The sequence below is a fragment of the Aythya fuligula genome, chromosome 1, assembly GCF_009819795.1.
Source record: "Aythya fuligula isolate bAytFul2 chromosome 1, bAytFul2.pri, whole genome shotgun sequence".
Taxonomy (NCBI): domain Eukaryota; kingdom Metazoa; phylum Chordata; class Aves; order Anseriformes; family Anatidae; genus Aythya; species Aythya fuligula.
Genome location: NC_045559.1, coordinates 13,753,137 through 13,766,875, shown reverse-complemented (window position 1 = coordinate 13,766,875; position 13,739 = coordinate 13,753,137). Strand labels below are relative to the sequence as shown.

At 38.4% G+C, this 13,739-nt stretch overlaps 1 protein-coding gene and 3 non-coding genes across 4 annotated transcripts in view; all 4 read left to right on the top strand.

The window, feature by feature from the left end:
• ORC5 (origin recognition complex subunit 5) overlaps window positions 1–13,739 on the top strand; it is a 69,983-nt gene that overhangs the window by 3,216 nt on the left and 53,028 nt on the right. Inside the window, exons 3-7 of the mRNA XM_032208305.1 lie at window positions 421–513; window positions 5,182–5,379; window positions 9,175–9,249; window positions 10,347–10,458; window positions 10,823–10,953. Of these exons, the coding sequence (XP_032064196.1) occupies window positions 421–513; window positions 5,182–5,379; window positions 9,175–9,249; window positions 10,347–10,458; window positions 10,823–10,953 (609 nt within the window). The remainder of the gene's footprint in view (window positions 1–420; window positions 514–5,181; window positions 5,380–9,174; window positions 9,250–10,346; window positions 10,459–10,822; window positions 10,954–13,739) is intronic.
• Window positions 7,156–7,237, top strand: TRNAL-AAG. The gene has a single exon. It is a non-coding gene; the product is annotated as a tRNA-Leu (tRNA).
• On the top strand, window positions 12,602–12,672 carry TRNAG-CCC. The gene has a single exon. It is a non-coding gene; the product is annotated as a tRNA-Gly (tRNA).
• On the top strand, window positions 13,446–13,527 carry TRNAL-AAG. Its single transcript has one exon. It is a non-coding gene; the product is annotated as a tRNA-Leu (tRNA).

Genomic DNA, 13,739 nt, shown 5'->3' with positions numbered 1-13,739 from the left:
ATTTGCCCTTGCCAGGATTTGGATTGTTAGATAACTGATTTGAATTAAGAGCCAACTGTTTTTGTTATTTATTGAGACTTTAATTTATTTTTTTTTTAATGAAAAACGCTCCTCACGTTATAGCAGTTTCACTGGTAGCTTCATGTGTTTCATTGAAACTTCACTGAGCTTCACTTGATTCTTGGGTCTTATTTTCCCAACATTTCAATGGTCACAGTATCAATGTGATCAAATTTTGTGTTTCATCTTATTTGGCATGTTTTATATTTAATGTCTCAACTTTAAAGGTAACTTTTCTTTTGGAGGAAAACTTCATTGATAAATCCTCTATCTGTTGAATAAAATAGAAGAAGTATTGAAACAGCAATAACTTTACTGATTATTTTTGTTGTTGTTCCCTTCCTCCTTTCTCCCACCTAGCGTCAGCAGTTGAGTTTTCCATCCATCTTTATCTACGGACATACATCCAGTGGAAAGACCTACGTAATGCGAACTCTTCTAAACACATTACAAGTAAGTTTGTTTGCAATCAATACTGAATTTAGAACTGTGTAATGGAGGGGTGATAAAAATATATTCCCTCAGGCTAGTTTCTGCTTTGCCAGAATAGTTTGTTTCCTCAGCCATTTCTGCCTTTTTGATCCTTTTCCTCTAATTAATATGTAGTGAACACATCATACTTTTTGCTCACTAGTACGCTTAGGATAATATGAAATAGTACGTGATAAGATATAATATATACCATCGTAACTTTTCTCAGGAAAAAAAATAAAAAGAAAAAAGCAGCCCAACTTTGTTCAGCTCACTGAAAGGGACTTAGCCTCCAATGATAAGCGAGTACTTTTACGATTGTTTCAGTTCAATCTGAAAGTCACCCGTAGCGTACCTTTTTCTCCTGTAATTCTCCTTTAAAATAATTTTATTTGGATGTGGGGGGGGGGGAAAAAACAACTATGAAAGTTTCACAAATGGAATTTTGGTGATACAAATGTCCCAGTGATGTTTAACATGTATTGCAAAGATCTATACAGAGTAAAGGAAATCTTAACACGCTTAGCTTGTTACTAGCTTAAAATTATAGGGGCCAAATGCAGGAGCTGTTGTGAGAGAAGATGAGTGACAGTGAGGAGAGTTTACCAAAGTGGGATTTTATTTATGTATTTATTTTATTAACAAACTAATTTCAATTATATTCAGTTGGGTGTATATAATCTCCTTAAATATAATCCTAAAAGCTTGAATTTAGGGAAGTCATTGAAAGCATTCTAAGCAAACGTGCAGGCAATGTGTTTGCTGAAAAATTAAAAACAAACAAAACTGCCCACAAAAAAGTGAGTCAGTGAAATGATGAAAATCACTGTCTGGATACAAGGCTACTGCCACTTGTTTTGATACTTCTGCAGATTCAAGGAGAACGTTGTATTCATTGTAACGTGTTCAGTTGGTTCCAGTCAGTGCACTTGTAGACACAGGAAAATCTTTTTTTATTTTGAAAGTTTAACACTCAAGATCTAAGATCTTGAAGCAGTGTTGCATGGGTTGAGTTGTTTTAGTTCAAACAATAATTGGTTACTCTTTTGCATAATGAATCGGTTCTAAATGGAAAAAATGTACTGAAAACCATTTTTATTATATTTTCAGAGCCTTCTTGAAAACATGAAATTTTCATTTTTTTCTAGATCATCCAAACACAGCTTGATGTGCATCATATGTTAAAAATCCCATTTAAACAGTATGCCACTTGCTGTTGGTAATGTAATAAAATCAGTTTAGATTTTTTTTCAAAATTTTTGAGCTATTGAATGCCTTGAACAAATATTTGTAGATAGTGTTGTAGCTAGATGGTTAGCAACAAGTGAATTGTATCAACTAATTGGAATCAAGGATTTTTTGGGATAAGAAGAATATAAATGTGAAACAAAATAAACATCAAAGATTCCTGCTTTCAGTAAAAGTAAAATCATCTTGATTTTAAGTCAGTTCATGCCATACAGATGATCACAGAAAATAAATATATGCACATTTTTCAAACTGATTTAAAAAGAACATCTAAATAATTTTTTGTATTAAATCTATGAACTTTGAATTTAACTTTTTAACATTATTTTTTTGTCTATCCTGTAGACTTATTTTTCTCCTTTTTTGTGTAGATGTACCCATTTCATAGTTATGTTTTTTATTGTATTAGTAATGTGCTTAAATGGTCTGGAACTTAAGACCTTTGGCTTAAGTGTGTCCAAAATCCAAACAGTATATTTGTTATGATGTATAAAATACATTTTCCCTCCTTCTCTTGTGACTAGAGGGCCCGTGACTTCTGTTTTTACTGATTTTGTACTGCACATCCTGTTTTTCTTAGCTCTCCTCCTTATTTTGGGACAGTGGGACCTTCCCCTTATCTTCTTAATGTACTCCCCACTGCTAGGCCACTGTCATGGCTGCACAATCAGTTTTGAATATACAAGGTTAGTGGAATTTTACACTGCAAAAACACCTTCTATTGCAAAAACATAACTTTCTCATACAGTTCCTGTGTGTTACTAACCAGAATAACTTTGTCAGGAATGGACTTATTTCAGTTGCAAGGTCCGTAGGCAGGGAAACCTGTTCTTTAAGCACTGTATGCACTGTTATCACTGAGGATCTGAACTACGTAGCAGTGGGTCATTGTGGCTGAATGTGTGCTTCTCACAAAAATACTTGTCTTGAATCATGTAGAGAGGTATGGCCTTAAGTCCACTTCAGTCCCTATCTGGTCAGTGCTGTCAGTATTTGAAGTACTTGGTCCTTGCCACTTCTGTGACCTTTCTTTTTCTTTTAGCATGTGTATATATGTAGCTTTACTTGTTCTTCTAATCTTTCCTAAAACAAGTTTCAAAGTCCTCCCATGTTGAAGGGTGTTATCACAGAAATTTCCTAATCCTATTAGCACCTATGCTTTTTATCAGTCAAGTTCTTCAGGGATTTAAATCCAGTGACCTCATGTCCAAACTATATCTGAGTTCATAAATTTCTTATCTGTTCTCATAGTCATGAGAACAGATAGGCTTGTTTGGAGTGTATACACATCACAGACCTGCAGGGCTGTTTTGTTTTTTTTTGTCTGCAAAACACAGTGATCTTGTCTCTGTCATCAAAAACTCTGTAGAGAATTTTTCTACACAGAAAAGTGGGAGACAATGGCCATGATCTTCTTTTGTGTAGTTTCTAATGCTGTGTCAGCCAGTTGCAACGTAAGCAGAGACAGCCAGGTACTGGAAGGAGTAGGATTTAAGCAGCAACTCATTCTACAGAACTTGTTGCCAAGTATAAGTATCTGGTGAAGGCTTTTCTGGTGCTGAAGGCTTTCCTTCTGCTATGGAGGTGCAGCATTTTGAGTAAGTGATTGTAGTGACATAGCCCCTTTCTTTTAATAGCGATAGAAATTGTAAGAATGCTATTTATATGTTGTTTGAGTGGCTTGCCAGCACATACTCTTACTTTCCCACATCAGTTGAATCATATACCATATATTGTACTTTAAGCAGAAAGTCTGGAACAAAGTACTTATATATATATATATAATATAAAAATAGTCTTCATACACACACACCAGTGCTAGGAGTTTAATTTTGCAAATAATGCGTATATATATCAGTGACTAATGCTTCCCAGAGGTTTTAATGTTCAGTGTAAAAACAGCATATGCTTTACTGAAGAGTATGAAACTGTAAAATTATCTATTTTCTAAACATTTGTTGCTAGAACATTGCCAGTTTTCCTTATATAGGCTTGAATGCTGCTACTGTTAGAATCATAGAATATTGGACTTGGAAGGGGCCCGCAAGGATCATGGAGTCTGACCCCTGGCTCCACGCAGAACCACCCCAAAATCAGACCCTGTGTCTGAGAGCGCTGTTCAAACACTGCTTGAACTCCAGCAGCTCGGGGCTGTGCCCACTGCCCTGGGGAGCCTGTCCCAGTGCCCGACCACCCTCTGGGTGCAGACCCTTTCCCTAACCCCCAGCCTGACCCTCCCCTGTCCCAGCTCCATGCCGTTCCCTCAGGTCCTGTCGCTGTCCCCAGAGAGCAGAGCTCAGCGCCTGCCCCTCCGCTCCCCTCGTGAGGGATCTGCAGGCCGCCATGAGGCCTCCCCTCAGCCTGCTCTGCTCTGGGCTGAGCAAACCAAGGAACCTCAGCCACTCCTCTTATATCTTCCCCTCTAGACCCTCCATCATCTTTGTAGCCCTCCTTTGGACACTCTCTAATAGTTTTATGTCTTACACTCTGGCACTCAAACCTGCACATAGTGCACTTAAGGTGAGGCTGTACCAGTGTGGCACAGAGTGGGACAATCCCTTCTCTTGAGCAGCTAGCAATACTGTGCCTGATTCACTCCAGGGTACAGTCAGCCCTCCTGGCTCCCAGGGGACACTGCTGGCTTATATTCAGCTTGCCATTGACCAAAACCCCCAAATCCTTTTCTGTAGGGCTGTGCTATTTTGCAGTCCTTAGCATCTTCTGTTTCTAGACGAATGACTGTAAGTTTTCAATATTACTGAATTGGTGCTTACAAATACGTTTTTTGAAATGTATGTCATACTCTATATTTTCACATGCTCTTTGCTCTGAAAAGATGCAGTTTTCTGAAAATGTTCTGCACTAGCAGGCTGATCACGTGCCTGATATAGAAGCTTACACTTCATCTTGGGGTCATTTATATGGAATGAATGCCAAAAACTTTCAGAGCGATTTTGAACTGCATGCTCCTGGATCGTTTTCTTTGTAATATGTTTGAGAAATTCATGTTATCCAGACACTGTAATTTGTAATTGATTATTTTATGAGATTGTAATGTGTTATGGTAGTTCAGCTTTTCTTTGATCAAAACGCTATTTGGCTTTCTTTCCGTGTATTGCTCTCAAAAGCGAATTTTTTAAACACAATTAGAAGATAAACTACATGTTTCATAAGAGGACTTGTCAGTTCTCTTCACTTTGTGGTATGTAACATTTTGACTAGATATATAAGTAATCATTCTTGTTTGGCAGGGTTTTGTTTTATGCTCTCTATTCTGTTGGCAGGGTCTGGTTCCTTTCAGTGTCTCATCTGGAAGGAAAAGTTGATTTTCTAGTATTTATAGTGCTTTTTCAGTATAAATACGGTATAGCAGTAAAATTGTGTATTTTCTGTTCTCTTCAGCTTCCTCATGTGTTTGTGAACTGTGTGGAACACTTTACTTCACGGCTTCTCTTAGAAGAAATTCTTATCCAGTTGCAAAACCGTTCTTCTGAAACAAAAGAAGCTGCTCATGTGCCTTGTGATACTTTCAATGACTTCGTGCGTCTGTTTAAGCAAGCCATCGTCAGTCAAGATCTTCAAGATGAAACGTTCTATATTGTAAGTAATTTAATTTTAGTGTGCAGGTTTCATTTCAGCTGTGAGGGTGTGACTAACTGCCAATCATTTATATGTATTAGATCCGTTTGCACAGAATTCCTTCATGGATTTTGCTGAGAATCTGTTGATACTGTAGATTTTTTTTCAGTTGGTTTGCTGGCTCTAGATGAGCCAGATGAGGGTCTGTATTCTTCCTGGATTTAGTTTTTTTATACGCAAACTGTGTATAACTAGTAATGACCATAAATTATACTATATAGTTAATTTCAGTTTGTAATAAGCATATTTAAACAGACCTTATATTTAAATAAACATATTTGATAAGGCCTGTCTAAATATGTTTATATTTCCATTTAAAATACCTAGTATGATGTTCTTTAACTTAGTACTGTTTTCCCTAAATATAGCTACTATCTCGTTGTTGCCTACAGCTCGTGAAGTTAGTAAAATTTACTCTTTGACAAGTGGAAAAAAAATAATGAACCGATACTTTCAAAATATAATAAGCTATTCACAGATAATTCAATTTAATGTACAGCCACAAATGTGGTATTAGCATCCTTCAACGATTCTATGAGAACAAAATTTAGCACTAAAATGAGTAGAAGGAAATTTGAGTAGAAGGAAATTTCACAAAATACGTTATATAATAACATTTATTTTTTAAACTTTTTAAGTGAATATATGAATTAAGAAAACTGTTCTCCATCAGTAAAGAATGTTTCAAGTGTTGTATTAAAATGAGCGTCACTTAAAAAGTTCTTGAAAGATGGTTGTAGAAAGCAAAGCATTCAATATCTTGAAAGGTTCAATTGTATCAGGTAGATAGTTGCTGAATCAGAATAATTAAGTATTAAATCAGTATTTCAGTTCTGTTCTGCATGGGAACAGACAGGAATGGAAGAAATTGATTCATATATATTAACCTGTGTCACCTGGATTTATGTTAAAGTGCTTTAAATTGAGACTGATGGAAGACCAGCATGCTGGTAACATAAACTGGCAAAACTAATTTATTCTGTTTCATTTTGGTACTAAATAATGTAATATCTCGGCCAAATTAATTCAGAGTAAATGAAGATAAATGTTTACTCTCAAGCGAAGGATTCTAAATGTTTCTCCTAACCCGAGCATGGGTGCTGAATGCTTGTGATTAGTTGGAAAAATGAATTTATTCATTCTACCTACCTGAAAAATTGGAGCAGATAAAACTTTTATTCATTTGTACATCTACAATATTTAGCACTTTACAGAAGTAAGAAGCTGCTATTTTTAACGTTACTTAGCAGGTGGTTGTACTTTTAAAAAAAAAATAGGTTAAGCATCACATTAAGGTAAAACGAAATAATAAGGTGGGTGCAGATTTATACGTCTGTGTGTAGACTGTTCCTTTGAACCACTTGACACATTGCACAATCCAGTGTCATGTATATTTTATATGCTGTAAATACAAACTCAACTTTCTTTCCCATTTAAAAGTAAGATCTACTTAAGTTAAGACCCTAAAGCCTGGTGTACAGTAAGTGCATGTTACCAGATCTTTATAATCAGTATTTTCTTAATAAAAATATGTAGACACAATTTTCAAATGATTCAGGGTAAACCTGGTCAGTAGCATAAAACAGAAGATGATAAAGGGACAGGAGCACCTCTCCTGTGAGGGAAGCTGAGGGATCTGGGGCTGCTCAGCCTGCAGCAGAGGAGACTGCGGGGTCTCCTCAGTGTCCACAAACACCTGCAGGGAAGGTGCGGAGCGGAGGGAGCCAGGCTCAGGGCGGTAGCGTGGCCGAGCGGTCTAAGGCGCTGGATTAAGGCTCCAGTCTCTTCGGGGGCGTGGGTTCGAATCCCACCGCTGCCAGCAGATATTTTAGGGAGTAGGCATCTTGAATGCAATCCCACAGCATGTATGGAACCAACCGGCGAAACTAGGCTCCGTCAAGTCTGCATGGGCTCAAAGCTGTGCAGAGGAAAATTCAGCTTTGGGGGTGCTGATTGATGCTTGCCTGATTATGAGCCGGCAGTGTGGGCAAGATCAGGAATAGTGTGGTTGGCATGAACAAGGAGGTGACTGCTCTGGTGAGGCTGCACCTGGAGTGCTGTGTTCAGCTTCCGGCCCCTCGCTACAAGAAGAACATGGAGGCCCTGGAACGTGTCCCCAGAGAAGGGCTGCAAAGCTGATAAAGGGCCTGGAGCACAAGTCCTGTGAGGAGCAGCTGAGGGCACTGGGTCTGGAGAACTGTGTCTGGAGAACTGGAGGCTCAGGGCAGACCTCACTGCTCTCTACAACTACCTGAAAGGAAGGTGTGGGGAGCTGGGGGTCGGCCTCTTCTCACAGGGAACTGGTGACAGGACCAGAGGGAATGGCTTCGAGTTGTGCCAGGGGAGGTTCAGGCTGGCAATGAGGAGCCATTTCTGCTCAGAAAGAGCAGTCAGGCACTGGGACGGGTTGCCCAGGGAGGTGGTGGAGTCACCGTCTCTGGGGGTGTTCAAGGAGAGGTTGGACGTGGTGCTTGGGGACATGGGTTAGTGGTGGCATTGGTGGCAGGGGGTGGTTGTCCCAGGTGATCTGGGAGGGCTTTCCAAACCTGAATAATTCTGTGATTCTATCTGAAGGTGACTGTTACATGAACCAAACACAAATGTCAATATTAAACTACATATTTTATGCAGTTTTAAGTAAATACCAAGACACTTGAACTGTTATCTCAGAGATAATACTTTCTTTTTTTCTGTTTAGTATGCTTTTGAAATATCCTTTTCATAATATTTTCCTTGGTTGTCCACCAAGTTATTTTTCTTACTGTGAAGAACAGAAATGATAGATGTCTTAATATTTTGGTGTGGTAAGAGGATAGGCATATGATTTTCTAGGGACCTATACTTTGTCTTTCAACAGCAGTAAGTCAAAAAAAGTAATGAAGTTCAAAATTTAGATTTATATTGTATGCAGTAAATAAAATACAATGAAATACAAAGAAATGTTTCTCTTACTTTTTTCATTCCTGTCAAGATCCTAAGTGTACTGGGAATAATGATTTTTTTTTTTTTTTTTTTTGGTTTGCTTGCTTATTTTTGTTTGATCAAAGGTTTGACATTAATGTTTCTGTGCTCCAGATTTTTTCCTGTAGGCTTGAATGTTCAGTTTGGTGTTCCTTGTGTAAGCTAGATGTATGCAATAGATCTGTTAATACTACACAAAGCTTGCATAAAATACAATAAAGTCTGTAAACTTCAGGGCTGCAAACTATGGCAAGAAATTTCTCTCAAAATTCAGTTGTGTGAATTACAGGTGGCAGCTAATTGAAGATATTAAGTTGTGCCTTGTATTTCTGAGACATAATTTCATAGAGGGGAAAAGACAGCTTTCCTACTGTAGGCAAGTTGATTTAGTGTTACAGTAATAACTTTTAATAGAATAATAATTTTGGACCAAATTTAGCTTTCAGTGGTTGTAAATGATATTATTTCAGTGGTTGTAAATGATATTACAGTTTTCTCATTAAGATTCTTGACTGATGTATTTTCTTTTAATCCTTACTGCAATAGGGCAGTAAGAATTTAGCTTTTCTGAGGATTGTATTCTTTTGGTTTTGGATATCAGAGCTGCTCCGACTTCTAGGAAGTACCTCAGAAGCAATAATCTCTCTGATGTTGCTTATTTAAGGTATCTTGCTGCAAAGATAGTTTCCTATTCTGAGAGCTATCTGTGAGATGTGTCTACAGCAGCTACGAATTTGTTTCAGGTCCACATAAGAATGCTAGTTAACATTATCTATATCATTATTTTGTTAAAAGGTACTGGATCGAGCAGAGCAGCTGAGGGAAATGGAAGCAAATGTCTTGCCAGCATTTCTTAGGCTTCAAGAATTGGTAAGTATCTGAGGAAAAAAAATAGCGTGTGTTTCCTGCACACTGAAAGTAACTGAATATGAGATATCTGTCCAGGCTCACTTACCATGAAAGGTAATTCTTCAGATGAGAAGTTGCTTTTTTTAATTATTATTTTTCTGGAAAGTAAGCAACTGGCAGCGGTCAAAACCAGAAAAAAAACAAAAACAAACAAACACAGAAATTAAATGTTGATGTGTTTTTCTTACGTTCCTCCTTTTCTTTAAAATACTTTTTTAGTTCTGTTTAATAATATCTTCTTTTAGCACATCTGATCGTTTATAGATTTTTTAATTTTTTTTTTGAGGCTGATGGTCAGATATGCATCTGTCTATTCTAGAATATTTTCAAGAAGAATGTGAAATTTTTCTACACTTCTGCTGTAGTTCCACCACAGTATGTTCCTGCTTTGGAGTTAAACACTGTCTTGTCCACTCTCACTTCTGAAGTGTGTAGGCTTATGCCTTGGAAGAAGTAAAAATGGTTTGTTCTCTGAAAATACATGGAAAACAAAACCAGAAGATGGTGGCACTTTGAAATGTCTGAACAACTAAATAGAGGAAATTACTTTTTGTACTTCAGGACTTGTGTGTGGTAGTCAGTAATTTCATGGTGACACTGATATCACTATTTAGTGAATGAAGACTGATTCACAGCTGTGCTCTTAATCCTGGCAGCAGATGCATTTTCCTGTCTCTTTTTGTCTGTTGTGTCCATGTTGTGGAGTTTGCTGCCCTTGAAGCAGTAACGTCTGTCTGAGACTTAAATATGCTAAAGCAGCCCCCTCAAGTTCGGAAGTAGTATACAAATAAGTTTGTCAGCTTTCCTCTATGCTGAGGTTCCAGTGGTTTAAATTCTGGATTCTGAGGTGCTGTATCACTGTTGTGCAGCTGATGTTGCAGAGGAATGAACGTCATAGGGGGAAATCTACTGCATTGCTTAGTTTCATGCTTGGGAGACGAGAAATTTCACTGGTGATTTTTTTGAGGAGGAGCCCAGTAGTCATTTTTCTCATTGGTGTTATAACATCTATGTTTCCTTCTGCTCATCTGTTATACTTTTTATTTTCCTTCTTGTAGACTGCCAGAAATGTGACAGTTGTCTTGCTCAGTGAAATAGTATGGGAACTGTTCCGTCCCAATACTGGATGCTTCGAGCCATTCACCTTGTATTTTCCTGATTACAGCATAGGTAATCTAATTCTTTAATTTGCTTTCTGGAGATTGAATAATACATTATTTAAAAAAAGAAAACATGCAAATGTGTGTTCTGCCATGTTTACCGTTATGCCTTTTACAGAATCTGAAATAAGTAATAGCTGCTGGGATGTAGAAATCTGTATTCACACAAAGTCTAAAACACTCATCTTTCTTCTCTTGCCAAAACATCTAAAAATAACATTTTGGTTCCATTTATACTTTCTAGTTCTTTGCATCAGTGTGATTTTTTTTTTTTTTTTTGTAATTTATTTTCTTAAATTATTTTTCCGCTTGTCAAATGTGTTCAGTTTATTAAGTTAGTTTTAGATAAGCAAAACTTACTTATGTTTAAACAGGACACCTGCAGAAGATCTTGTGTCAGAATCATCCCCCTGAATATTCTGCGGATTTCTATGCTGCATATATCAATATTCTGCTTGGTGTCTTCTACATGGTCTGTAGGGACCTGAAAGAACTTCAGCATCTGGTGAGATGAGATCCTTTTAAGTTTTTTTTTTTTGTTGGTTTTCCACATAAGCTATGAAAAGTCTAGATTTATTATTGAATATGGACAAAGAGAAAATGTGTTAGCTCAAAATTCAGTTTTTCTGAAGATCCATGACAAAGGTTGCAATTGTTCTGGTGGCTGTAAAGGGTTTCCTGAGCTACATATTGTTCCAGTCAGGGAGGCAACAAAAGCTGCACTAAGGGGATATCAGTCTGTATATGATTCACTCAGCTTGGAAATTCTCTTGGTGTGTGGGTTTTTTGTTGTTGTTTTGTTTTTTTTTTCCTTTTTTTCCTTTTTTTACTCAAGCCATTCCACAATATCAGAGACTGAGAGGACTAGAATAAATATTTTCACCTATTGGGATAAGAGGATAAATCTGATAAAACTCTTTATGGCTCCTGTAAGTGTAGCAGAAGCAATTGTTGCCACTGCAGCAGTTTTTGAAGAGCAGCTCCATTACAGACTCGGTTAGTAGGGTGCTGTTTAGTAATAGTTACGATTTTACTCTTTCAAGCAACAGTAGCCCTCGCTGTACTTTTTTTTTTTTTTTTTTTTTTTACTCTTCAGATTCTTTTTATACATCGTTATGTGGATTTGTACTTTGCACACTGCCGTCTGCTTGCTTTTATGGACTTCTGTAACACCTAATAGACTCCTGCATTTGTTTCCTGGACTATTCAGTGTATTCAGTAGAACAGCAGACAGCTGCTTTCAATACGTGAAGGAATAACTTCAAGTAAATGGTTTTAGATAACCATTACATGTCCAACCACAAGCTTTATGGTTTCTTATGTTTATTAAACATAACATATCACCCAACATTCTTTATACTTCAACATTATGGGAAATTTAACTTGAAATTTGAAACAATTTACTTTATTATTTAGTAGCATAAAATTTCCCCTTGATTTGCTTCCTACAGAGGATTTCAAGGTACCCAAGCTGCTGAGTCAGAGCAGCAACAAGCCAGAGCTGTTACACGATTTTAGAGAAACTTAGCATATTAATTTGGATAAAGGTCTAGAGAAGTTAGGACTAGCAGGAATATTTTCATCATTGTTCTGTTGGAATTAAAAATAGATAAGTCAAATGTTTTTGCAAAACAATGTCTGAGGGAACAAAATTGCGTTGAAGATACTTGGTGAAAGGAGTTTTAGGCAGATATCAATTGAAGAAAGTGATAGCAAACAGTTAAAAAAAAAAAAAAAAAAAATTAAACACACACTTTGGTGACCTTTGCATAGGAAAAGTTGAATAGCAATGCCAGGTATTAGCTCAGGTGATTGTTTAAATAAATATAAATACAACATACTTATATAATTATATAAAACAAAGTACTTATATAATTACATTATAAGTGCATAATTACATAAGTCCAATGAAATTTTTCTTGTGGGGAGAATGTGATGAAATTTTTAACCACTGCCAACTGTACGGTTTTATGACCAATGAATGAGTTGTGCCAATGAGATGATCTGAAGGTTCTGCCTGCATTTCCAACAGGAAACATGTCTAAACTTCAGCTGAACTTATGTATTAAGTACACAGGCTTTATAATTAGGTGAGATTAGCTTCAGTTTGTGTCTCTTTGAGTACAGACATGGCTCTGTCAGGGCCAGCAACAGCGCCGCTGGTGTAGTGGTATCATGCAAGACTCCCATTCTTGCGACCCGGGTTCAATTCCCGGGCGGCGCAGGAAGCTTTTTCTCCTCAGGAGTAGCAGCATGGATTCACCAAGGGGAAGTCCAATTGTCATACTGTTTTCCCAGGCTACAGTAAGGCCTTTCGTACTGTCCCCCATGAGACCCTCATTGACAAGCTGTGGGATGTATTGCCTGGATGAGCAGACAGCGAGGTGGATCAAAAACCGGCAGAGTGACTTGGGCTTAAAGAGTGGGAATAGGTGGTGCAAAATCTAGAGGCACCCAGGAGTCAGTACAGGGTCCAGCCCTGTCTTACATCTTCATTAATGGTCAAGATGATGGGGCAGAGGTTACCATCAGCAAGTTTGCAGATGACACAGAATTGGGAGGACTGGCTGATTTCACCAGAGGGTTGTGCTGCAGAGGGACCTGGGTAGGCTGGAGAAATGGACTGGCAGGAACTTCACAAAATTCAGCAAGGAGAAGTGCAGAGTCTTGCACCTGAGAAGGAACAACCCCATGTTCCCGCTCAGTATTGGCAGTGGATTGAGAAGCGTGATCATTTCCCTCTAGTCAGTGTTGGTGAGGTCTCATCCAGAATGCTGCATCCAGTTCTGGGCTCCCCAGTACTAGAGAGACATGAAACTGCTGGAGAGAAGTCTAACCAAGGGCCATGAAAATGAAGGGACTGGAGCTCCTTTTCCTGTGAGGGAGGCTGAGGGGGCTGGGGCTGCTCAGCCTGCAGCAGAGGAGGCTGCGGGGTCTCCTCAGTGTCTATAAACACCTGCAGGGAAGGTGTGGAGCAGAGGGAGCCAGGCTCAGGGCGGTAGCGTGGCCGAGCGGTCTAAGGCGCTGGATTAAGGCTCCAGTCTCTTCGGGGGCGTGGGTTCGAATCCCACCGCTGCCAGCAGACATTTTAGGGAGCATTCATCTTGAATGCAATCCCACAGCATCTATGGAACCAACAGGGGGAATCAGGCTCCGTCAAGTCTGCATGGGCTCAAAGCTGTGCAGAGGAAAAGGCTTTGGGGGTGCTGATTGATGCTTGCCTGAATATGAGCTTGCAGTGTGCCCAGGTGGCCAAGAAGCCCAGATGGCATCCTGGCTTGTGTCAGGAGT